The 27,985-nt window shown below is 36.0% G+C and overlaps 1 protein-coding gene across 2 annotated transcripts; it reads left to right on the top strand.

Annotated features, from left to right (window-relative positions):
* The first annotated feature begins 3 nt into the window (after positions 1-3).
* On the top strand, positions 4-25,795 carry LOC593654 (vam6/Vps39-like protein). 2 transcript variants are annotated; one of them, XM_030998960.1, is made up of 20 exons: positions 4-141; positions 2,981-3,180; positions 3,818-3,883; positions 9,214-9,321; positions 11,302-11,396; positions 12,170-12,277; positions 14,119-14,211; positions 14,757-14,943; positions 15,429-15,549; positions 15,988-16,105; positions 16,455-16,584; positions 17,036-17,214; positions 17,768-17,872; positions 18,361-18,502; positions 18,888-19,048; positions 19,689-19,905; positions 20,746-20,874; positions 22,831-22,979; positions 24,015-24,164; positions 25,026-25,795. In XM_030998960.1, exons 2-20 carry the CDS (start codon positions 3,108-3,110, stop codon positions 25,170-25,172), a joined length of 2,478 nt encoding a protein of 825 aa, XP_030854820.1. In that variant the 5' UTR covers positions 4-141; positions 2,981-3,107; the 3' UTR covers positions 25,173-25,795. The 2 variants fall into 2 exon arrangements, with proteins under 2 accessions (XP_030854820.1, XP_030854819.1); XM_030998959.1 differs by having other exon boundaries at positions 12,167-12,277.
* Positions 25,796-27,985: the final 2,190 nt, after the last annotated feature.

Genomic DNA, 27,985 nt, shown 5'->3' with positions numbered 1-27,985 from the left:
CACTCGGCAACGTTTTCCATTTCACATGACCATCCTGTTTCACTCGATCCGCTCGGAGAAAGTAATGCGATTAAAATTTCTCAAAATTACATTGAACCAGACTCCAGGAAGTTGCGAATAGTGTTCGTACCTCAAGTTTAGGTAAGTAACCGTGAATATATACATTTTATGATATGTAGAAAGGTTTAATCCAACTTTTTTCATGTAAACATTACCGAGCTGAAAAACATGACACTGCCTTTGCTGTGTGGGGCTCCGGCTTTGATTTGTGTCGAGCAAATTGACCTGAGCTGGGTCGGTCGTCGGTCAGCGATATCATTTATCAAGTACAATACTGCAATTTATGACTGAGGGGGAAGGGGGGGGTGGATATAAGCTATGCAAAGTTGTTATTGTCACAGCACCCTTTTAAGAAATATAAAACGTTCGGTTTGACGCTAGTTCAGAAGTCGAGGGTAGCGTGCCCAGTATTCGGTCCATTCCCAGTAGATCTAGACTAGATTCTAGATCTATTCGGTCAGCTTTACGTCAGACAGCCGTTTCAACAGCTGTAACAATTAAAAAAAAGAAACTTGCACAAATCAGGCAGCTGAACAACTTTTCCTAACTCTCAAAATTAAATCAGATTTAGGGCCTCGGAAAGATCTCCAACTTAGCTCGAAATTGGTCAGTGTCGCACAACTTTCTGCACTTCCGCGTTCTCTTAGCACATGCGCTAACATGCATAGCCATATGTACAAGTCTATTGCGAAACAACTACGTGTGCTGTCGCAATGAATTTAGTATGTGTGCGAAGAGAATCACTTCTGTGTTCGCTCCATCACAACGAATTTGTAAATGACGCACTTGCCGATGTGCAAGAGGTATTTATACGATACCCTTGCCATGCGGTATCACTCGGCCAGTATTTGGTCAACGCATTGACATTCAGTGCTTTATCGGGCAATTGTGTGAAAATAGTGCGCAAATACGCTTCGCTCCTTGGCAATGGAGATACCACGCACAAATCGCGTGACCGAATTCTATTTGGCGCAACTGAATTCTGGGCAGAAAAATGCTCTGTCTTTTTTCGGAAGTATTTTGCTTATCATTATTCTATATTTTTAGTGACTATAAAATCCTGTTTGTGTTAGAGGAATAAATTTCTTTATAAATAAAAGAGGTAAGAATTTAAAACATTATTGATTTCCCCTTAAGTGACCGAATACTGGGCACTCTACCCTAGATCTTTCCAAAATTTGAACCGTATCTCCGGCGTGGAGATGCCCTAGTCTAGACAGAAATAACCATCTGATATGGGTCATTTCTTTAATAAAACTGACATTTGTTGACATTCAAATCGGAGGTCTAGTGGAGCAATAATAATAATAATATGACAAATTTATATAGCGCTTGTGACAAAAGTTTCAAAGCGCTGTACATGTACAAAAATCAAAATTACTTCAAACAAAAATCAATATTACTAATGCCTCCACTCCCGAGTGCGGCCGTCAGCAGAGTCTCAGTGGAACAACCGACGATATAGAGAGACTGAAGCTTTTGGTCTAATAATCAATATGCACTTTCTCACGGGATTCATGGCAAACTGCAGCACAATACAATTGCATACGGCGGGCACGCGCATGTGTTCAGTTACTAGTTGGCTGTAATCTTAGTTAACGTCGCTAACTGAGCAGTATGCACTTGTGTTGTGCTGCAGTTTGCCGTGAATCCTGTGATAAAGATAATTAGATACATTAGAGAAGATATGATATTATGCTGGAACCTCAATGCCCAGAATATGAATACAAAATTGATATATTCTGCCATCTCGATGCAAGAATATAAGGATCTTCAGGCATCTAATTGTCCAGAATCATCCTAGTTATAAATCTTCTAAGCGAGTGAAGCAAACGGGTAGGGTAAAACTGAAAGTTCAATATGAAAATATATAGAACACATTCTTAGGCAACTTGCTGTCAAAGAAATGCTTGTTACCTAATGATGTGAGACTTCAATGCCTGAAATCGTACTATTTGTAAATGTTGTGAGCAAGCGAAGAGCGAAGCGAGCGCTTAGAAATGGCACTTAATTTGTCATTAAAATGTTTGTTTTCTTCATGACATTACTTACATTGTAGCCGTTTCTAATATTTAATATTTGTTCATGAAATTGATTTTTATTTCATAATGGATGGATTAATAAAATAGTCTTGCGGCACCCCTAGAGATGTCCTGATGCCACGGCACCTTGGGTGTGCTGAGCTACACACTTTGTTTTCAGCAGCAGCAAATCCTATAATGCAGAGGTCTAAGCAAATTTCATCTACCTTTATTGGTTCTACATATTTTTGAGGTTAAATTGTTGAAAATATAATATATGAACAAATGTCAAAGACACATTTTTGGACAAACTGAAAGAGTCCTTAGCTTTACTTAAGATACGCAGTATGCACAGGTAATAAATGAATGCAAATCTTGATTTTTAAGCCGACAGCCGACTAATGATTTCTATCTAATGATAATTTTAACAAAAATAAAGGAAACTTAATAGAGTTAGGGATTCTGGCCGGTCCACCATATGCAGTACAAATTCACCTAAAAGTACACAGTATCATCGCATTTAATACCAATTTAAAACACAAACAGTAGAAGCAATGATAAGAAAAGTATCAACAAAATAAGCTTGTACATGTACGTGTTTAACTGTGTAGCTTATGGAACATTTCATTTTGTCAAACAAACTGTACACAAGCGTAAAAAATGCAAAGGGTTATTGATGTTTGTCAGTCATTTTTTTTCCTCCCACAAGTCAACTTCAGGATCTGCATATAACTGATAGAAACAAAAGAAATGATCTTAAATTTATTTAGAGGTTGGATGGCATGTCAAAAAACATCTTTACCTTTTCAGAAATCTACTTGTACATAGTCCTCATCAACTGTACTAAGAAAGTAGGAATCTTCTATATAATATTGTTGATGATCTTTTTCTGCTCACAGGTTAACTGCATATATATCGGTAATGGACCCTACCTCAATTTGCTGTTAATCTAGAACCAGGAACAAGTAGGAATCTTGTGAGCTAGCTTCCAGGGCTTGCTCTGTCAGGGATACTCGGTGATCCACCATGCATGATGCCTATGAAGCACGCCCTATCCTGGAGAAGCTCCCTCTACCTATAGAGTCAATAGCTTGCCATGGTGAGTCTAGCTTGCTCCTGCACATTTTTGTTCTTGAAATACAGGTCACAGATGCATGTATACATATCCTGTTTACTGGAAATTAGCCAGAATTGTAAGTTGTTAGGCAAAATCACAATCGCAGGTTTTAGATTATGACCACCAAAACTAACTGTCGGTATGTATAATAGAAGTTAAAGGAAACTTCACCCCAAAGAAAAAGCATAGTTATGCTGACAGATGAGGTGTATCTCCTGCCTTTTGATGTACAATATTTCTTACTTAAATGTATAAGAGATATATATATATATATAAATGGACGTAACTCTTGGCATGATTTACTGTCTCTTAGCATGACATGGGCACAGTCATTTTCTTGATAATGTGATGTACCAGGGGAACTTCATGCATCAAGCTTGATTTGGAGAGACTTTTTAGTTCAGGAATAAAACTTTTACCTTTCAACAAGGGAAAATTATTGCTTCTAAAATCAAGTTTCCTCTAAAGACATTCAGTGCATTTTGTTGAGTACCCAGTGTAATGTACAATTCGTAGAATTAATTTCGAGAATCATAAAAAAATAGCTGCTCAATCATAGCTTTGTCTAGATGAAGAGCATTTGTTCAACATTGTGCGATCTCCTATCCTTCCCTAACAGGAGATCAATTGCTTGTAGGAACCAAACCAGGACATCTCCTAGTCTACAGTATCACTGGAGGGCAATGTAAGTATGCTTCTAGTTTTATATTACGGAATGACTTTGAGGGGGTTATCAAAATACATTACACAAGCTAGAACCACATTGCATGAGTCAAAGATGAGAAAAATGCAGTTCTGTCATTTGCAGTTTAACCCTCCCCCCCCCCCCCCACCAGATAACGAAAAAAATGTGACATTTGCTTATTATAGTAATTTAGATCCGTCATTGGTGTACCTGTGCTTTGATATGATGATGCTGTTACTAAGAATCTCAATGATAGTTATAATAGTAATATGCCATTCTTGTATAGGGCATATTACATTATGATATAACATCTCTTTGCAAAGGATTTAGATATCATTACCTCTGCTTTAGCTCTGGCAACCGTAGCTCTCATTGCATTCAATGAATGAATCCTACCAAGGACCCACTTACTACACCTGGGTCGAGTGTCGTAAATGCAGATTAGTGTCTTGTCAAAGGACAGTAGTGCCACTGTGGGATTTGAACCCTTACAATGTAGTTCACAGTCCCGGGAATTATCCACTAGACAACAACACCTCTATTTCTTAAATGCTGTTGATCTTTTTATTTCAAACTGGGTTCAGAGTTGATTTATACATGAATGCATGTTGATTGGTGGTAGCTTGCAAGTGACTGACACTACCATATATGGCACATTCACTGACCACACTGGCCCGTATTCTGAAGTCGTGTCTAAGTCGTGTCTAACTAAACAGTTGTTAAACTTTAGACAGGGCTAAAGTTAGACACGACTTCAGAATACGGGCCACTGTATTTAAGAAAAAGTATACCCAAGTTTGGCAGATTCCGATTTCAAAGTTGTAACCTATGTGACCTTGAATTAATTTAAAAGAGTAACCAATATTCTCTCTAATAAAACCTTATTAACTTTATTAACTTTGCAGCCACGGCTAAGTGAGCAGCAGCCTTTTCAATGCTCGTTTGTCAAAATCTGCTTGTACCAAGTTTGGGTTGAAGCAATGAATGAATGTAGGTTGAAAGAAAAATTATGAATAGTGTATTGTTAGACAGAAAACAATCCACTCTTTACCATGAAGTAGATTTAAGGGTCAGGTGAATTTTTACATTTTAATTATAAATAAGCTACTTAAATTTGGTATACTTTGTCTATATACATGTATATATGCACTGTATAGTACAGGTCAAGCCTACCTTGCTATAAGCCATTTTCTGTGTTTTCTCTCTTTTTTTATGGGGGGAGGGGGGCCTAGATTTGTGTTTGTCTTAACTGTTTCACCTGTTTTGCATTTGGATGCTGATTCTTTAACTGTGATACTTGCTATACAGTGCGTCCCGGAAAAAACGAAACCGAGAATTATTGATGTTTTATCATAACTTAATCACAATTATAATTGATAAATGACACATATTTGTAAAGCTTAGATCCTCCTCTTTCATTTGATGCAACTCATATAATGCATATTTCACGCATGAGTGATCAAAATCAATTTGAAGAGAGGAAAACAAAAAGTCATTTGGCGGACGATATCTGAATGTCAAAGAGAAAATCACATTTCTAGAAAGTTGAGTTTCTGCCCTTTCATATCACACCTCAATCAGGAAAAATGAGCAAGGAATAACAAAGTTCTGTTTGTTCAAAGTAGTGCTTGCATTTCCATAATTTGATTAAATGAATTCGTTTTCACTGGCTACCTGCAGTATCAACAAATGAAATTAACAAAAGACTTAACTCCGTTTCGTTGACAATCAGCTGTAGACGAAAGACTTCATGCATGGCTGATTGTCAACAAAATGGAGTTATGTCTTTTGTCGATTCTGCTTTTTGCTACGGCATGCAGCCAGTGAAAACAAATTTGTTTGCTAAAATTATGAAAATGTGAGGGCTACTTTAAACAAACAGAACCTTGTCATGCCTTGCTCATTTTTCCTGATTGAGGTGTCATATACATGAAAGGGCAGTATGGGACGCACTGTGATTTTTGCTAAACCCATTTTGAGGTCATTCAAAAGGACAAACTCAACCACATACAATCATCAACAATAAAGGGAGTTACTTGAAAAAATGAATCTGGGTATTGTAATTTGAATGTGCTGAGTGACTTACAGTATATTCGTGTAGACTGTAGACTTCTTTCAGCCTCATATTTTGTACAATATTATTGCTTGTGTCTTCAGTATTAGAGAAGATGAAAATTAAAATAAATAAATCAGGTACAGTTGCCATTCCACTTTTATTCAAAAGAACTTAAGGTCCATTCCAGCAACTGAGCACCATGTTATTTGCTTGCTTGTTTATATCAAGTATCTTGTCAAATACATGTTAGCATTAAAATGGCTACATGTATGTTTCCAATCCAAGATGTATCCTATTATGTACATATTAGTATATTATATTTTTACATTTCACTTTCTGTAAATCTTGTGCTCAACCCCTAGTGAAAATATCGCCAATTGTAAAACTTACACTCTGTGTCAAGTTAGTGGGCTGCTGTACTTGAGAATTCCATCACATTTCTATTTGCATTGAATATTGAAAGTGCTCATTACTTTAAGGCTTTTAAACATTTTGGGTATATTGTAAGTTTTTTGTAACTTGTAAGTGTAAACAGATGAACAGATGATATGACAAGCAGATTGTGCGTTGAAGCAAATTTGATACTTTATCTCCAATGACAGTAATTCCCTTGGGTATTTCATGTAAGTCATATTCATGTGACTGTAACAGGATTTAGGTGTCAGCTGTGTAGTTAACCAGCTGACTAGGGCTGTATTCACACCATGCTGTAGTTTCCAGAAACTAAAATTTTCTGATATTTTCAATAACCTCAATTAAATTATGGCAAAAAAGATACTTTGCATTAAAGCTAAAGACCAGTTACGGTCATGCGATTGCATTGTGAAAGAAACGTTGTGAAATCGATCAGAAAAGGTTGATCATCTAGCATACTGTACATGTAGATGTACTGCAAGGTTCTGGAATCATCAAAATGATAAGAAATTTGGCCAAGTCTTCATAAAGTTAGAAGCACTGTACACAGAAAGATGTATATGGGACTACACACACATGCGCGACATGTACATTTCATATCTCTCAACAGGCGAGAGATACACTTATTTACCAAATATATCAATTAGTAGGCGGTTTCCCGTCAAAATTGTTATCATCATGTAATATTCAAAACATATTTTTTCACATGATTGGTAATAAGAGCTTCCATTTCACTTTTTGAAATTGGGGCGTTTCCAATACTGGTCTTTACCTGTAAAATGTTTGTTATCATAAGAATGTTAAAGGCCTCTGCATTTATCTTGATTATTTTTACTTACCTCCATACTTTCAAGCTTTCAATTATGTATTTTTTTAAATATTTTATTTTGTGTGTATTAAGTTGTCACTCTTGATGTAAATCAATTATATTATATACTATTATTGTTATTTGAATGTTTTATATTTGATTTATCAATAAATGCAGAAACCTCTGCTAAAAAAAAAAAAAAAAGGTAATACAGTTTTGGGAAATTTTGAAAATTGGCTGGATAGTGATTCTTTACAATTTTGATATTTTTGGATGCCCCTGTTGGTGCTTTATAAGCACTAGAAAATTTAGCCCCTAAAACACTTCTGCTTTCAAGAAAAATTGAATATAAAAATTTACCGGTGCTCCCGGTAAATTTTTGATAAATTTCAAAAAGCGCCTACGGCTGTACAATGGAAGCTGCGACCATGAGAATCTCAGAATGTGTAGTTGTGGTATATAATTTCCGAACGGGAATAGCTAATTGGTCAATTTAAGTCAAGGAACATTGTTTTATAGCTTGATTAATATCTTGACCTTGAGAGGGAGCTACACAACTTAAAGAGTTTATTATTCACAATTTCATAACTTAAGACTCGATTTCAACCGTGACAATCATCACTGAATATTGTAGGATCGCATATGCTTCCAATATGTTCATTTGAACCAAATTCAGGACCCCATACCAAAACTTTGTATTGCCTTTAATTTACATCTGCACAGTTCAACTTTAGTTGATGTATTTAATAATGATTGAGCATCCCATTTTGCTTTTCACATACAAGTCGTTCGTAAAGTCATGCGTAACTTTACGAACAGCTTTATGAAACACCCCCCTGGTCTGACAAGTCAAGTGTGAATCTACCACTTTCATACATAATATACATGGTCTACATGTACAGTAAGTACAAAAAGTATGAAAAGAGGGAATGAATGCTTGTGATTACATAGAAAGGGCTAATTATCATTCTAAATAGGCTTTTCTTTTTTAAATGGAAAATGAAACAATCCTGAATTTTGGCAAATGAAAGTGTTTTCAGTTGTGTCAGATAGTGGCATAGGAAATCATTAAAGGTCAGCTGATACATGAATGCAAATGTACTCTCCTTTGAATGCACGTTTTGGCACATATATCATACACCATCATTGATAAGTACCTCATTGTATTGAAATTCGATAGCATGTGAACAAACAATGTTTTCATAGGATCTCATGCAATTTCTTCTTGAGACCTATAACTACATGTACATTGCATTGCATGTTTTGAAATCTCACTGTTGCTAGCATTTTCTAGGAAACTAGGAGGAATTATGAATACAATTGATATCTTCTTGATATTTAGATCTGTACACAATATGATAGTTTCAGTTGAATAACTTGAACTAAAAGTCATAGGAATATTTGATGTATATATGATGCAAATTGTTGTATTTCATTTGTAAAATATTGTGCAATATGATTTTTCATTACAAAATAAATCATTGATTAAGAGCGTCGTGCCAGGTTAAGAGATAATTCTCATAATTTTTACAACAAATAGTGGTTTAAAAAAATGCTTTGAGTCCAAAATCAAGTGAATGTATTTACAAGTTGATAGACATACTAGAGCTTGGGCCATGGAAAATTATGCTCTTGAATTTTGATAATAATTTGCATGTACTAACATACATGTAAGTGACACAACATAAATGATATGAATAAATTATGCTTTAGATAATAATTTATATTTACATTAACTATCATACATGTTAATGACACAACATTAATAAATAGCATGGACTTTCCCAGATCTGCATTTGTTTTAAAAATGAGACTACCTACATGTAGTAGTCTGATTAAGAGTTCCTGTTTGTAGTGAATATATCCATTCTAGTGATAATTCATTAATATTTACATTTAGATGAAGCTAAACATATTGGCATGTACATGTTCATGGAAGTATGTACATGTACCTCTAGCTTTAGTTTATTGCCACGATCAGTCACTGAAGTAGGTTTGACTGTATCATGATATCTAACTTTCTCGCTTGGTTCCCATTTTTGTTTCTTTCAGTGGGTACATTTAAAGTTGATCTTCTGAAGTCTTTCAAGTCGTTCTCCAAGAAGCCGATTCAGCAACTAGAATGCATTCCAGAGATGCAGATTGTCATTAGTCTTTCAGGTAAGAAGATCGCAGAGTAACATTTCAAGCCAGGGTTGTACAACACCAGGGTTGTACAACACATGCCTGCATGGTGACAATTGCTCCACAGTCAATGCAGGTGGACAAAATACTATTATACCTTACTCTAACCTATCCTGAAATCTTATATGATCCAAAATATTTCTCCAAAAAAATAATTAACAAAAATATTATTTAATGTTAGGGTAGTGATGAGATTTTAGGGGTAAAGAAAATGACCGCTGAACAGTTCCAGAGATTACATGTAAATCATACAGGAAATAAAAGAAGAAAAAAAGAAAGAGATTAAATCATACAGTTGGGTTTTGAACACATTTTGTCAAAAAATAAACCATTCAGAAACCTATATTTCATTGTTGTTAACTATTCATAGATATATTAGGTACAAGTTTTGGGGAGCCTTCTGGCATTACAAATCGTTTAAAAGAAATGTCACGCAGGTCTAATTATTTATATAACAGCAACAAGTTTCTAACAACAGGGATAAGATAAACTAGGCCTTTGTGATTATAACTTCACATGTACTTTTTTTATAGCATTCCTGCTCTAAATTGGTGATTCATCTTTGGTGTACTTTAAAAGTGAAATGTGTCTGCATGTAAGACATGTACAAATTATTGTGTAATTGGCATGACTAATACTAAATGTACCTGGAGATTGCTTGGTTGTTGGTTACAAGCCAGAGAGTCCAGCCTCCGCAGATCTCGTTTGATGCAACCTGGTTACAGGCTTTTAAAAAGTATCTGTCTGTTATGATTCATACAAGTGACTTCTGTGTTTTGGGCCATGTTTAGATGAATGCTATAAAAACATTTGATCAGGGAGAAATCCTGTACTAACGGGTGCCTCATTCTGTTCTGGAACCGCCCCCCCCCCCCCCCCCCCCCCCCCCCCCCCCCCCCCCCCCCCCGAAAAAAAAGGAAAAAAAAAGAAGTACGAATTAAGTTATTGAAAAATGTATAATTTCAAGCTGCTCATTCTGTTTTTATGCAATGTATGAACACAAACAGCTGTGATAGTTTTTACTGCACTGATAGATCAAACAATCGTTCAATGCGGCCAACTGCAAAATTATGGCCACTTCATTTGAATTTGATGTATTCTCATCTCATGGTAACTGGACCACGGCATGTAGGATATTTCACACAAATAAGCTATTTACTGTAGATTGTAATAACAGCTAGCACAAGTCATTATGCTAATGATGCATGTACTGAGCCTGTCTGCTGGATCAAAACTTTGATGTGAATGTGAATGCACCCATACCTGTATGTACATGAGTGTTGCTTTTGATCATTGAACAGTCTTTGACTGACTGCAGGGAATGTAAGATTAACAATGAACTCCTCATGCACAGAAGGGTATGAGTCATTCAAATCTCCAATTGGAGTTGATAATCCCAAGTGTCTCTGACATGGCTTTTAAACAATAACAATTGTGGCTAAAGTTTGAGTTTTGCTAAGTCTGTTGTATTGTTTATGGACGAATACTAAACCCCATTGACAATTACATATATATGTACCTCTCAGCTAACTTTTTTCCTGCTGGGATAACCCCCCCCCCCCCCCCCCCCCCCCCCCCCCCCCCCCCCCCCGACAATGACATGTATCCTACTGATAATTATCTCCTTGAAATTCCTACAACTATATTAACCTTGATATAGGTACTACTTAATTAGGGACAGTTGCCCCAAGGGGGGGGGGGGTGGTCAGGTGTCCTAGGGTAGTTCTTAGGGGGTTAGGGGGTAACCATTCAAGTGGGCTAGTTGTTCCAGGATGAAGGTCCATAGTAGACAGATTTGAAAACCATTCAGAACGTCTTTTGGTAGCAACACTTAGAGACTGTTCACTAGATCATTAGTACTAAAATATATTGAAAAAAGTGTAACATAAGTGTTTGATGTCAAGCTCACAGTGAACGCTAAAACTCTGTGTTGTCTTTCTATATTTAATTACACAGATGCCGTCATCAATGTGCATGAACTGAATCATTTCACACCGATCACAAGCATTGCCAAAACCAAGGGAGCTACCCTCTTCTCCACTGATATGCAGGTAAATTATAATAATAATAATAATAACAATACACAACATTTATTAGGCGCTTAATATGGTTGTTTCTAAGTGCTCCATTGTCTGTCTACAAAATTTATAATGAACACACAAATTATAAATGTGTTCTTTTTTCAATAAATCATGCATATATAATAATAAGAATGAGATCAAACATAAGATCAAACATTATACAACTGTCTGCATCTCCTTTGACCGACTCACAACTGAGCCCATTCTTTATAGGTGCAATGCCTAGTCAAGCAGAGTTCAGAGATAAGGTTGGCACTCATGCTTGATCACCAACATTTCTCAATATATTGTAGGCTTCAAATTTAAAGAAAAAAATGTCAGCTTTGACTATTCAATCCAGACATATCATGATTTGATTGAACTATCAGATCTGTATGGGCAAGCCAAGTTCAGAGTCAGCAATGATGTTATGAATATTATATCCTAGACCGCTACATTGAGACTCCATCACCAAGTCTTTATCGAGTTGATACTGGGATTGGGTAGCTGTGTATTGTTTTAAAAATTGCATTACATCACATAGAAATGAGATTGTGCATAGAAAATGGAGATGCCCTATAATATTAAAACGTTACAACCAACCATAGATCAATAAATCGAATGTGATTCTCCTATCAACTTGTAATTTGAATTTTGTGCAGCTAATGTTACATGTATGACCTACCAGTAATATGATCTGTTTGACAGGATATGCTGTGTGTGTTTAGGTTTCATTTTCTTGTTTTTATTGGTTATCTAAGCAGAAGGGGACTAGTGGAGGAGGTGTCCATTTTACTCTCAAGCTGTGTGTAGCTGTCAAGAGGAAACTTCAACTCTTCATCTGGAAAAACAGAACATTTGAAGAACTCAAGGTTAGTTCATTGAATACAGGTGACTTGTCAAATGAATATTGATTAATCTTAGTTGCAATTTTTTTCATGATTCATGGTTACTGACACTTTACAGTTTTCTCTATGAAATACAAATATTATCACAAATGTGAATTCCTTATACTCAAGAGTTTCTAAGAGATGTTCTCCTTTGAAAGGAAAATCAAAAATGTTTAGTGCAATTAGGTATCACAGAAGAGCTGCGTTGAGTGGGGACACGCAGAGCTCAACCATGCAAATTCTCTCTTTATCAAGGAAGATTTTCATATCATGGAAAAAATTAAAATTTTAAAATTATATGTCTCTCGAAAGCTCAGGATTCTGTCTTTCATGTCATGTCATTTTCATCAAAATCCATCAATTACTTACAACACAGTTGCTTGAGATTTACCCTCTAATTCGTACTGTGTCACTTCGTTTGTCCCCATTTTTATTTGATCGCCGATTTGTATCGCTAGTTTTAGCTCAATGCGCTTGAACACCATTTGTCTTTGAGTTTTAAAAATCCACTGGTTGGAAAGAGCATATCTTAAGCTTTATTTTCATATAAAAAATGATGGGGGTATGTTTTAAAAAGATCGTGAAAAATCAGAGTGAAAAGTTTGAAACAATTTTTCTATATCAGAAAAACATACTTTTAATTCAATTTTGATACGAGAAGAAAGAGAATTTACTGGAGAATACGATCATGTAAATATTAAGAATGACCGCGAGATGGTGCTTGAGCGCAAATCCGATGAATACAGCTGTACCCTGACACTATGATCATGACAGACAAAGAAAGCTGACAAAACAAACAGTTCCTCAGGTAGACAAAGGAACATCCCTTCACTGCTATTATGTAAAAATGTGTAGAACAGGTGAATATGCATGTGACACCTGTTCTACACATTTTTACACAATATCAGTGAAGGGATGTTCCTTTGTCTACCTGGACTTCTTGAAGAGTTTAGAGCCATTTTCAAATGCCATTTAAAATTAATTTAAATGGATTTGATGGTCCAAACTTACAGAAATAATTAATCTTTATATATACCCTAGATATGCCGAAATTCAGCCCCTCTTGATAGACACTCTTAAATCTAGCCATGTTTCAAAACCCATGGAAACTTTTCCGGCGACGCAAAAATAGCCATTTGTCACACGCATCAAAATGGGCTTCATATAATTATTTGAAAAATTCCACACAAAAAAATATTTGTCAAAAGAACCTGAAAAAAATAGGCATGTAGAAATCCATACAGAGAACAGATTTCTTAAAAAGAAAGGTGATTCATCAATTAATTACAAAATTATATCACCTTGAAAATGGCTAATTGTCAGTTATAGCCTAATTACTCAAAATTTGACCATTTCGTCTCTTATGTAAGTGGACGTATTTTCAAAAGTACTTATTCAAATTTGACAAAGGAGGTATCAAAATTCTTCTTTTCATGTGCTCAAAAAGGAAATGGGCAGGGGAAGTGAAATTAAGAAAATTTTAAAATTTCACTGTGATACCTGTTGCAATCATAATATTGAGGTGAATGTTGCATACGGTATTACGTAATTTAGGACATAATAAATATTGACTTGCAACTTCCATTAGTTCTATTTCTATATTTCTATATCTTGGCTCCAAATAAGTGAAAACTGTCAAAATATGTCTTACTTTTATCATCTTATATTACGACCTCTTGGAGAATGACCTGTATTCAAATCTCAGAGATGCTGTCACAGAAATAAGTTAAGCCATTTAAATGTTTGTTTTTTTGTTAGTGCAATTACCAAGGAAGTCACATACGACTATGTTTAATCATTATATATATTTTTCTTCATTTCAGCCTGATCTAGGAGTACCAGATGTTCCTAAAGCAATGTCATGGTGTGAGAATTCACTTTGTGTCGGCTTCAAAAGAGATTACTTCCTCATCAATGTAAGCATGACCTTTCTTCTTCTCTTTTTATTGTAGAGTTTAAGGCAGATCTTTTCTTCTTTATACATAAATGTGATAAAGATCATTATGATGCCTTCAATTCCATAGATGATGTCTTCAGAGTCCTTCTCAGGATGGGCCGGTAGTAGATAATTGTAATCACATGTTTTGCATTCTTAGCAAAATTTTTACCTTGGGTTCATGTTGTTGTACCTTTTATTTCATTGGGCCGAGGGGAAGGCATGACATACTTTTCATGTACAAGTGAAAAAGCTTTTTGCATTTTCCCCATGAGAACTTGGTTTCCATAAACTTCCTGCAGTTTTGAACTGACCAACATTTTGCATATAATATTTATGGACAAAGTAGTACTTGTGTTTCTTTCTCGAAATTTATTTGGGTCTATGACATGTAAACTTACAAATTATGGCACATTATAACTAAGATCAGATAAACAATGATTAGAGGCATTCTGATTGAAATCTTGTTCCATCAATATTTGTAAATGTTGCTAGAGTTGATGTGTTTGACACCTGTCATTACAGATTGACAATGGCCAGCCCAAGGATCTGTTCACAACAGGCAATGCTTCTCAAGCAGAACCCACCGTCACCAAACTCTCAGAAGACATGCGAGCCCTGGGCAGGGACAACATGAGTATCATCATCGATTCAGACGGTCAACCAGCCAAAAAATATGCTCTTACGTGGTCAGACATTCCATTAGTATTAGGTAAGACTGGATACAAGGATAATAATAATGATAATAATAATAATAATAATAATAGTGGGTTCTTGTATAGTGCTCATGTCTGTCAGACTTCAGACACTCCTGGCACTCCACAATTATGTAGATTGTATACAAAGTAATGATTATTTATTGATATGTTTGTTGGAAGTTTGCACTACAAAAAATTTGATAATTAGACTGTTCAAAAACAGTATGTCTTCTACACATTATGACATATATATGTAAATGTACTGTATGTTTAAAGTTTTGAACATATACAAATAAGGTGAACATTGCATGTATGGTATTCAAATTCATAAATTCACTGCTGTTAAATCCATTTTTCATAAACTGTAGCATCTAGACAAAAATAACGTTTCAGTCAATATTGTGGATGGACATCATTTGACGTTTACTGATTGATTATGACCTCATTGGAGAGGGATATTCATTATGAATTAAATGCATATTTCTTGTTTTCCATTCAGAACACGACCAGCCATACATCATCGCTGTGCTTCCAAAGTATGTAGAAGTGAGGACGGTTGATCCTAGGTTACTTGTACAGAGTATAGAGGTAGACAAACCCAAGTACATCACCCAAGGAAGGTTAGTGAGTGTACCTCTCAAAATGCCATCTTGATCTTGTACAGGGGTTATCAGGTATCAGGGGTTACTCAGAAATACACCAAAATACAAAATGTTTTTGTATTATATACCTTAGAAAAGCTCTCCATTGACATCGTCTGTCCAAGTTAAAATCAATAAACTTTTATGACTATCAAATTAGTATAACTCTACCAAAATATAATATCAGTCACAAGGTAATTGTGAATAGAAGAATCATTCATTTATCTGCTGATGACGTATTTAAATATTTTTTTTATGGTTTCTACATTACTATGTATCGTTCAGACTGAAGTTTGACAAACAAATCCTTTTGTGTTTATTTTTGTATCTTGTTCTATGTGCATTATCTCTCTCATAAGGGATTAACATTAGAAAGTAATCTGTTTTATGATTTTTATTCTCTGTCTTTGTTCTCAGTGGTCATGTGTATGTAGCATCTAATAACTACATATGGAGGTTAGAACCTGTTCCACTCCCAAGACAAATACAGCAACTAGTAGATGAAAAGCAGTTTGAATTAGCCCTCCATCTTGCAGTAAGTATGACCATGTATGATATATTATTCACCTACCTTTATGCTTTTCACTGGTCAATTTTGGTGTATGGGTGATCTAGAACATATAGATTATATAATGACTGAAGAGGTTTGTTCTTGCAAACTACCCACTGACAGTGTATTGACAAATATTTGTTTGTTCATCAGTGAGGGTGGTTTTTTTTTTTTTTTTTTTTCTTCCTGAGGTGTCCCAGTGCTGACCCAAGAATATTTGTTTTGTCTTTCGGCAGAAAACTTGTAGTTCCAATGTAATAGACTATCTGATGTTCTGGACATGGTCAATATCACCATGCAAAATAACTCTTCCTTTGACCTTTGAACCCCACAGTATATGACAGATGAGGTGGAAGCAGACAGACAGAGAAGGATCCAACACATTCAGAACCTCTATGCCTTTGAGCTTTTCCAGCAACATCGCTTTGAAGAGTCTGCAAAAATGTTTGCCAAACTTGGGACAGGTAGGCCTTCAAATATCTAGGATTTATTTCCATTTTGTTTTACAGAAATGGCATTCCACTTTTGACATATTTAGTGGTACTAAAGAATTTGGAATGGGTAGATTTAAATTTTGCAATGTTGGTCGTCAAAGAAACACTTTGGCCCTACCTTAACAAAGAGTTGCAATTAGCTTGAATCATCGTCGAGTTCTCTAATTGGTTTCAAACTTATAGTCTCCTATCTCAAATTTTCAGAGTTGCAATCACTATCAATCTCAAGTTATGGTTTGCTCAATTATTTATAACCCTGGGTGTTTGAGTAGTCCATCATTTTTTTCTTTAACACCGAGAGCAACTGTATCTGTTCCAAATAAGAATTTGGTAACCCCATACATTACAAAGGCATCCTTGAATAAGATGCACATTACCACTTTATCACATTATCACATATATTTCCTATCATTGTTGATAGATCCAGCGCAGGTGATCGGTCTCTTCCCAGACCTCCTACCCAAGGAGTACAGACAGGTGCTCCATTACCCCAGCACACCTACAGAGCTTGGTGGAGCAGAGCTGGAGAAGGGTCTGACTGCCTTGGTGGAGTACCTCACACAGAAGAGACAAGATCTAGCCAAGGAGTCCTCTCAACAGGTAACAAGTCCAAGGCCCTGTCGTATAAAGAGTTGCTTCTGATTGATTGATTGCTACTTGGAAATAATTGTAAATCTGTATTAAAGAGGTACGAGTTTGTAAGATTGCAATTGATTTAGAGACTTTTGATCAATGCAGACCAAGCACAACTTTTTATAACATTGAAACACATATAACTGTAATTGGAATGATATATCAAGTGTAAATAGGGGCATTGCTATAAAAGGTGAGGGAATATGATATTTTTTTGTTACCAAATTTTCACCCAACATGTCATCAAATTCATTTTGACACACCACTCAACATTTCTAGCGATGTCCATTAACATAAATCTACTTTCATTACTTGTATTGGAGTTTTGGTGCTGAGTTTAAAATCTTTAAATGTTACCTTTTATGTAAGAGGCTTAATCCTGGAAGCCATTCTAATTTCAAATTTTAAATCAAAGATTAATTCTAATAATTTGTATGTGAAAGCTTTAACAGATGCTGTGTGGTATATTACTTTTCTAATGAACCTACCTGACTTATTTACCATCATGTCTTGTCTACAGACAGCAGCCATGCCATCCACCATCTGTGAAGGATCAAAGATAGTCACTTCAAGGAGACAAAGAAGCCTTATCATAGACACAACTCTACTCAAATGCTATCTACAGGTAAGCCATTGCTCTATCCATGTTTAAAGTAAAGTAGTGCAGGGTACTGCATATAAGTACATCCTTGCAAGGAAACATGATGCTGTTGCTTTTATGTTACTCGAGAGTGTATTTCACTAATAAACAAAACAATTGTTTTTTCCTGACTGGTACACTTTAATATAATGATAATAATTTTGGATATTTATATAGCACACATATCCACCATGCATGGTGGGCTAGGCAGCAGATTTTGGCACTCACAGCATTTAAGGAATTCCTTCCTACCGGTACCCATTTAACGCCTGGTTGGAGAGTGGCAAATGTAGATTAATATCTTGCCAAAGAACATTAGTGCTATGGCGGGACTCGAACCGCGGACCCTGTGATCCACAGTCAGACGACTTATCCACTAGACCACAACACCTCTACAATGTGAAGCAATTTTCAAATTGTGTTTAGTTAACATGGTATCATTGCTTATGTATATGTTCTCTCCCCACACCCAGACTAATGATGCCCTCGTTGCTCCGCTGCTCAGATTGAAAGACAACAATTGCCATCTTGATGAGAGTGAGAGGGTTTTGAAGAAATACCAAAAGTACAGTGAACTAATTATCCTCTATGAGAAGAAAGATCTGCATAAGAAAGGTGAGGCCTCACTTTCATGTTACTTGAAGGTTGCTAACAGTGCTTGAAGTTTGTCAATGGAATCATTTGAAGTGGGATTTTTGTTGTTATAGTATCATCATTACTTTTAGTTACGTGCTGTGGCAGATTCAAAATTGATGCTTGTACTCATGTAAAAGCTGAATTAAATTGAAATGGAAAGAGAATAAAAGATTTTTTGATGGCATATACCATCTCTTGCAAAATATTATTATTGAATTTAAAGCAGATTTTGTCTCCACTTATTGATTTTCTTAATCCACAATTCCTGTGTTTATGAAGCATGTTACCTCTCTTTAGTAACTTAAATTTTGAAGAAAAAAAATGTTGAAGATAATATTAATGGAATTGTTATAAAATTTTACAGCCTTGGACCTGCTACTACGTCAATCACAAAAACCCAACAGCCCCCTCAAGGGCCACGAGAGAACAGTATCCTACCTCCAGAGACTGGGTAAAGACCACTTCAATCTCATCTGTGAATATGCTCAGTGGGTGCTCAAGTCATATCCAGAAGATGGGCTGAAGGTGAGATATGGTACCAGTCTTTATCTATTCCAGCAATAATAACATATTTGTTAATGTTTATTGAATGATTGCATACATGCCAACTGTTCAGATTAAAGAGGAACATTCCTCTTTTTGGGAGAAGATAATTATCATTTTAATGCAGGTGTTCCTCTTCCTGTACAAATTTGTCTGTAGTATTGAATAGGAGAGTTAGGATTGTTCCTCTTTTTTTTGAAAATAGCATAATTTGTACAGATTTCTGATTTTCAAATGTTGGCATGTATGTGATTGATTGATTACTTGATTGATAGATGACAGTGGATTCTAGTGCCATAAGTTGTACACAGGCAATACTAGCTAGATTCTTTATCCTCAAATAGGGAGGGGGGATGATGATAATGAGTTCTATAAAATATGAAAAATCTTTAATGCTTCATATTTGTGTAGTGGAAGAACCTAAAGGTTATCAAGACTCCCAAACTTTCTTAATAGCGATGTTAATTGATCTCAAAATTAAACGTTTATGCTTCATTTATGCTTTGCAACTAAGGAGAATGGAATGTGCACTATTAAGCATAACCACTCTATCCATTACAAGTAAAGAAAGCATCTGAAGAGATACTGATACTTAACATTAAATTCTCTTTGATATTATCAGATATTTACAGAGGACATCCCAGAAGTGGAGGGTTTACCGAGGGACCAAGTTCTGGACTACCTGACCTCGGTAGCTGGAGAGCTAGCTGTACCCTACCTTGAGCACATCATCCTCAACTGTTCAGATGAGACTCCAGAGTTTCACAACAGGCTTGTCAATCTGTATAAAGACAAGATACAGGTTCTAATGGAAGACTATCGAAAGACACTTCCAGAAGGTATGTGTGTTTCAGTTGATATGCTTTAGAATCATTCACACTTAAGTGCTAGATGATCAACCTTTTCTGATCGATTCCACAACGTATCTTTCACAATGCAATCGCATGAAGTGGATGAAGATTATAACTACAATCTTTGTCCAGCTGCAAGTTTATATGGTTGATATTACAAGTCCTCTTTCACATTTATGTTTAGCTACCTAATTGACTTTAGGCAAGTCATTACAGAAGGATGCATGTACAATCTTGTTCCTACCAAAGTCTGTTCTAATCCACAAGGTTTGGGAAGGAAGGCCTATGGGCATGGTTATTTAGTTGAAATATTCCTTCCAAGGCCGCCTGGTCGGTGCACCAGTATCTATGAAATTATTGCCATATTTTGTTTACTAATTTTGTATGTTCTTTAAAAAAATTGTTTAAATGTATTGAAAGTGCAAAATAAATAATAATAATACAAATAATTATTATTACAATAAAGCCATTGTAATGCGTATATGTATATAAGTTAAGTTGATACGGTATCTTTCATATTAAATGATTAGTCTTCTAGGCTATAAAAGGATAAAATCAGTTTAGGCCATCAAACCCTGTTCGCCTTATAGAACTAGTGTTGAAATATAAAAATGTAAAGTGAGCCTTCCCATTATATATTTCACATCATTTGTATATTAAGATGAATTTCTCCTCTAAGTTAAAGATGGATGACTTGATGTTGAGATTTTCACTTGTAAAATCATGAGCCCTGTAGGATGAAATGAGAATAAGTTTGCTTTAGTCATTCTAGAAATAATAAATGAATTTGATATTCTTTCAAATCTTCTCTTTTATCCTCCTCTCAAGGTCAATTATTTGTCCGTGCCGGTACAGAGCCGGGAGAACTAGGTGCACTCAGAAAGAAGCTTCTCTTCTTTCTAGAGACTTCACAATATTACAGACCAGAGAAACTACTCACTAGGTTCCCATTTGACAGTAAGTCATTGCTTTCATTCACCTATTGAATACAGCTTTATTTATGTGTAACATGCATTTTCGATAGACCTTCGCTTGAGACAGCCCAAGATGTCCTGTTCCCATCATCAACAGGTTAATCAGTTTTTGAAATCCCTTCATGTACTTTGGTACATCCTGTTCAGTCATTTGGAAACCTCAGTTAGGAAAATATAATTAAAACAAATTTAGGTTATGATTCCATATGCTCTACTCAAAATAATTTGTCATATAGTATAATTGTTGGTTATTATACTTTCATGTAGTGTCTAATTTGCTATGTTGTACTTGTAATATGGGGGCCTATTGTACCTCTGCAATTTTACACTGCACCTGTGTACTATAATAATGCTATTGGATATTATATCCCACATACTAAGAATCTTGCTCTACGATTGGTCAAAAGTAAATCACGTGATAAAAGATAATTCGCCCATTATTGATGGGAGAAGCAAAAAGTTCATTACACTGTGTAGATAGTATTACTATCTACACAGTGCAACGCACTTTCATTGAAGATAGATGTACTATCTACACAGGGCAACGCACTTTCACTGAAGATTATCTATAAACGCACTACAACAGGCATATTTAAGCGCGCATTACCAATGAGCGCAATTAAAGCAAACACATGCGCACACCATACGCTCAAGGGGTTGGGTTAAACTTAAACTTTTTTGGTGTGAATTTGGGCCGAGGTGTCTTTTATGTAGATGCATACACGTCCTTTTCTTTTTGTAGTAAAAATTGTTTTAGATATGGAATATAAAGCAAATAATCACCTTTTGGTTTCAGGCGATGGCAAACTATCACTTCCTCGTCGATCAGAGTGTATACGCTATCTTTCCTCAGCTTCGCTTCGGAAAGATAGCTACATCCAGATCGCTTCGGAAGTGATAGTTTGTCCCATCACCTTCACCAACGGTAATTATTTGCTTACCATTGATCTACCACACCTCTGATTTGCTATAGTGTATGATTGATCTTCTAAACCAAACATCTAATTTTCAGTGGTAGACTAATGATCTGCTATACTGTATTCCTGTTATGTTGTGATGTACAAGTGATCTGCTCTGCTGTACCTCTGATGTGTTGTGGTGTACCGTTGATCTACTATACTGTACCTCTGATATGTTGTGGTGTACCGTAGATCTGCTATACTAAACCTCTGATGTGTTGTGGTATACCGTTGATCTACTATACTGTACCTCTGATATGTTGTGGTGTACCGTAGATCTGCTATACTAAACCTCTGATGTGTTGTGGTATACCGTTGATCTACTATACTGTACCTCTGATGTGTTGTGGTATACCGTAGATCTACTATACTGTACCTCTGATATGTTGTGGTGTACCGTAGATCTGCTATAATGTACCTCTATTATGTTGTGGTACACCGTAGATCTACTATACTGTACTGCTGATTTGTCATGGTGTACCATTGATTTGCTATATTGTACCTATGATGTGTTGTGGTGTACCCTAGATCTACTATACTGTACCTCTGATGTGTTGAGGTGTACCATTGGTCTGCTATACTGTACCTTTGATGTGTTATGGTGTACCATTGATCTGCTATACTGTACCTCTGATGTGTTGTGGTATACCATAGATCTGCTATACTGTACCTTTGATGTGTTATGGTGTACCATTGATCTGCTATACTGTACCTCTGATGTGTTGTGGTATACCATAGATCTACTATACTGTACTGCTGATTTGTCATGGTGTACCACTGATTTGCTATACTGTACCTCTGAAGTGTTGTGGTGTACCGTAGATCTGCTATACTGTACCTCTCATGTGTTGTGATGTATCGTAGATCTGCTACTCTGTACCTCTGATGTGTTGTGGTGTACCAGTGATCTGCTACACTGTACCTCTGATGTGCTATGGTATACCATTGACCTTGTACGCTGTACCACTGATTTCCTGCAGGTTTCTTTGAGGAGAGAGCCCTCTTGCTAGGCAGGTTAGGGAGACATGAGCAGGCTCTAGCCGTCTATGCACATATACTCAAGGATACAAGACAAGCTGAAGAGTACTGTCGCAGAACTGCCATGATCAGTCGAGAAAGTGAAACAGATGTAAGTTGGTAAAATTCACTCATGCAAAATGCCGTTGAAACCTTACTACCAATTATCCCATTCTTTACGAATTCATTCATAAAAAATATTCCTTAATTCTTCAGTGTTGTTTTTAACATGGTTAGGGGGTGGGGGGGGGGGCAGGCTGCAACAACCTAAAGGCATGTACCGTATTTGCCGGCGTAAAGGCCGCAGTATTTTTGGAAGAGAAAATATCAAAAAGTCGGGGTGCGGCCTATGCGACGAAAGAGTAAAAAAAACAAATTTAAATAGTAAGTCAAAACCAGCACGAATTTGCACATAAGGGACTAGATCTACGAACGGTACAATAACTATACATTTCCACACATTCTTACCGACAATTTTATCTTGCATTGTTGACATGAAGACGAAAATAAACTTCCAAAAACAACATCTGCCGATAGATCTTGATCTAAGTTCGTGTCAATGCATTGCAAAAGTAAAAGAAGGGCCCCTTTAACGGAGCTGCCGCGAAGTATCCAGCACATATTTTGAATCCATTTCAATACACAAGAGAGAGGCGCAATGTATACATCACAAAAAACTACATAAGCTAGCTTCAGTGGCTGAGCGGTCTAAGGCGTTTTTTTTAGTCAAATCAACATTTCTACGCGAGAGATCAAATCCCGACTTCTACAAAAAGTTTTTTTTTAATTTTTTTTTTTATGTCAAAATCGGGGATGCGGCCTATACGGCGCTGCGGCCTTATCGCCGGCAAATACGGTATAGCATTTAAAAACAAAGTATGACTTAGAAATGCACTTAGAATTATATCAATGAAAAGCAATTTTTTACATTTTATCGCAGTAAAATAATGATACCTTTTTTTAGATGTTATCATTTTTCTATTTCCTTTAAATTCATAAAGTAAATTTGTGCCGAAGTTTTAATGATAAACAATGTGTTAAATTTTACCTGTAAACTGAAATTCTGATATGTGTTAGTATATATTTTTTTTTACACTTTTCCTTTACTGAAATTTATTTTCTGTCTTCTTTTCTACCTGTATTACAGGTATACCTTAGTCTCTTCCAAACATACATCAGACCACCAGACCCAGAGTCCATGCGGTTGATGATGCACAACACACCAGCTCCGGAACCCAACATCAAGGCTGCCCTCAATGTCCTGGAGATTCATCATGACAAGATTGATACTGCCAGGGTAAGTACATGGACATATAGATGGAGTCTTAAGATGATATGCCCCCAAAACTCTCAAAAATGTGAACACAAAGCTACCATTAGAAGAGTGTGAAGAAGGTGGTTATGTATAGAATCTGTGAGCACAATTGTTTGATTTCATAGAAGACCCTGTGTGTACAATTTTTTTGTTTGGAGTCTGGCATTGAGGAATGGTCTCCTTACCTCTGTCAGACTTCTATTAGCAGGAAAAATATTTCAATCTGGGGTGGTTACCTGCTTTTAGAAGATTATTTCAAGAAAAGAAGCTTTTTAAAGTTGTACACATTCATCAGAATAGAATCACCCCGGAGATTTCCATTTGATAACAATTAATAACACTATACTTTCCCTGATGTAGCTTGTAACATTTTTATTTGCAGTTTTGGGTGGCTTAGAACAAGATATTTTTTATTGGGCACATCTAGCAATAGTCCTTGACTCCATACTGGGATTTCTATTAAACACCTTTTTGAATATGTCATATCCTTTTATTTTGCCTGCAAAATATCATGTTTCTTAACAATACTAAAGGAAGCCCCTAATAAATAGCTCATGCAGATGGTAAAAGTATCTTCTTGGCTGTTAAGGCAACAGCCAATATTATTGGAGAAACTATTTGAGTGCCAATTGTAGATATTGATAACCTTTGATTGCCTGTACTGTATAGCTAAAACATCACAAGATTGTACAGTAAGAATTGAGCATTTCAACCAAATTTTAATGTTATATGCACAGGTTTTCAAATATTCTTATTCACTTCCAATTAATATACTTCTATCTATTTATTGTCTAATTAAAGTAATTAGAGTAAAGTCCAGTATGACATGATTTTTTATTACAGGCTCTTGAGATGTTGCCTGATACTACCCAAGTCAAGAATATCTGTGGCTTCCTGGAGAAGGTGATGGAAGGAAAGGCCATGCAGAAACGAGACAGCCAAGTCCTCAAGAGTCTCTTCTACTCAGAGAACTTACAGGTAAGACCCTAGATAGGAATGATAAGAATGATGCAGTCAACAGACCAGCTTACTAATGCATACAAATCATTATTCATTAAGAAAGTGGCATTTTGCCTGACATCAAATTGATCTGTGCTTTGGCTGGCATTTAGCAACAGGTGTATTGCTTGATATGACCCAAAACCTACCTGTGATTTGCCTGACATAGCAACAAGTAGTGTCAAAGAGATGCTATCATACCTTTACATAACATGAATGGAAGATTTCCTACCAGGGGTTCTGGGAGGAAACATTTTAGTAAACTGGTCTGTTGAGTCACTTCATCGGTTCATACTGGAACACAGGATAGAGAATATGCATCCTGTGTTCACTTCACACTCATCATTATACCATCAAAACTCCTCTAGCTAGCACCTGTATAGCTGCACCCAAAATAAAATTGCTTTTTTTTTGTGTGGTAATGGCAGGTCTGTGCTTTTATTCTTAGATGAAGCCTGGCAGTTCATGATTGTTGTGAAGTGGATAGAAAGAAGTATATTGTGTCTATCTAAAAATGTAGTGTGATGATGGTGGAGGTGATGAGGCGATGATGAAGGTGATAATAATAAAGTTTGAATGTATGCATACCGGTACATTATATTTATGATAGAGAGAAAGAAATTGAGATGGAGAGAGAGAGAAAGAGAGAGAGAGAGAGAGAGAGAGAGAGAGAGAGAGATAGAGAGAGAGGGGTGGGGGGGGGGGAAGAGAGAGAAGAAATGATACAACTTTCAAATCGAAATTACGTGAGAGAAGAAAATTGTATTCAAAGCATGGAGCATCTTGAAAATGAATGTAAAGGAGTATCTTAGAAGTGGCGCTGATTACACTTGCTTTAAAGATCAATTTAACAGTAAGAGTTTTGCATTTGACATATTCTCTTGAGAACTTTCATTGGGCGAATTAAAACGTTGCTATGAAAAAAATTATAATAGATCTATGTGTAGATGTCGAATATCAAGAAAGATGTGAATGATTTAAGATTGACAATGCTCAATCAAAGCTCCCTGTCAAATATACCCATTGAATGCCGACCTATGTTTGACGCTTTCACAAATTTGATAATATGTTTCTCCAGTTATACATGTTTATTTAGTACAAAAGCTCTTAATAAAGTCGCTATCTTCGTCAATATGCAAGTAGAAAATATAACTGCTATGACATTATTTGATTAATATAAAGCTTAAATAACTACATGTATATTTTGACAAATGTATGCTTGCATAATCAGGTTTTGAAGCCAATCAATTCATTAATGTTATTAGACAGTGAGTATACAGTAGGCTTACGGTTGCATCATTTGAGAGAGAGAGAGGGGGGGGGGGGGGGGGGGAGGGGGGAGGAGTGGGGAGTCCTGAAAAGATATGTCTGCAATCTTTCTTTCTTAAGTGTGAGTGGAGTCAGACATACATGTATATTGAATAGATCATCTCCTGAAAGCCAGAAGGACATTGACTCTGAGGTAAATTTTGTGATTAAATGCCCTTTTTGGCTCTCAGGAAATGATCTTTTGAGAGCTGGAAGGACATCAACGCCCCTGTAGCTCCGAGCATAAGAAATATGATGTAAAAGGCCTTATTCACAGACCATATACGGTACTAAAACAATAATGAATAATGATTTGCACCTTCACGCATAGTCATTCTTATCTAAATTTCTTCTGGAGTTGTCTAATAAGTAAGTGGAATGGGGTGGGAGTGGGGTAGGTATGATGCTAATGTAGTTTATTGGGTTGAGCTATATTTTATCATTAGATGGTGACAAAACCAATGATCCTCATCTGACCCTTGAGCCTCGTTCACATATGCCCGGGAAACCACCACTCAAAATATGTATAGTGTGCTTCACATCTCTGTATCTTGTAACACACAGATAAATGAGTACACTTAGGGGGCTTTGATATGTGCAGATATTTACTCTCATATTTACTCTCACCCCAGTTGCCAAATAAAAGATTTAAAGAAGAACAACTGCTGTGGATTAACCCATTATATATGAACAAGCCTTTATATGTGTGTATTGTTAGATGAAGTAGGACTTCACTGCAGGCCATCATGACAGAAGTAGGTTAGCCCACTACCCCACCAGCTGTCTTGCAGTAAAACAAATTTACATTGGAATCTATCTAAAGGATAAAAAACTAGTGGAGCTATACTGAAGGACAATCTACATTCTGTCCTAATAGTATTTCTTTCTTGTCATGCATATCATGAATAAGACATTGTCTCTGTGTCCTAAGAATAGTCCTGTCTTGTTGAATGTATATATCTAAATGAAACAATGTCCCTTTGTCCAATTAATATTCCTTTCATGCATGAAACGTATATCATTAATAAAACGGGGCCTCTGTGTCTGATTGATTTTTCCTTTCTTGAAAAAAACAATATTTCCTTGTGATTCTAAAGTGTTTTGCAAGCACATTATCAAAGAAGCAACTCATGTAGAACTGATGTTGGAAGATGAATAAGTTATCTTTGGGAAAAAATGCTATGTATCTTCAAATTTAGAGCTCCAGGAGAAAATGAACCATGGGTAGATTCTTTGTTTCTATCTGCTCAATTTATTTCTCATCATAATTCATCAAGCCCAACTTCAACACTTGATCTCTCTTCTCTGATGTCCTAGCCTAGATGAAACAGATCAAATGAGATTTTGTATTATGTAGTTACATGTGTGAGATATATATACATGTACATGTAAGCTTCTAATCACTTGAATCATATACATAAAGTACATATAAATTCATGTACTATCAACATTAAGAAAAGTTTAAACTTCTTATTTCTGTCCTCATTGATGTAAGA

Source organism: Strongylocentrotus purpuratus, unplaced genomic scaffold, assembly GCF_000002235.5.
Source record: "Strongylocentrotus purpuratus isolate Spur 01 unplaced genomic scaffold, Spur_5.0 spur5_scaffold_5, whole genome shotgun sequence".
NCBI lineage: Eukaryota > Metazoa > Echinodermata > Echinoidea > Camarodonta > Strongylocentrotidae > Strongylocentrotus > Strongylocentrotus purpuratus.
This window is presented reverse-complemented; position numbering and strand designations above follow the sequence as displayed.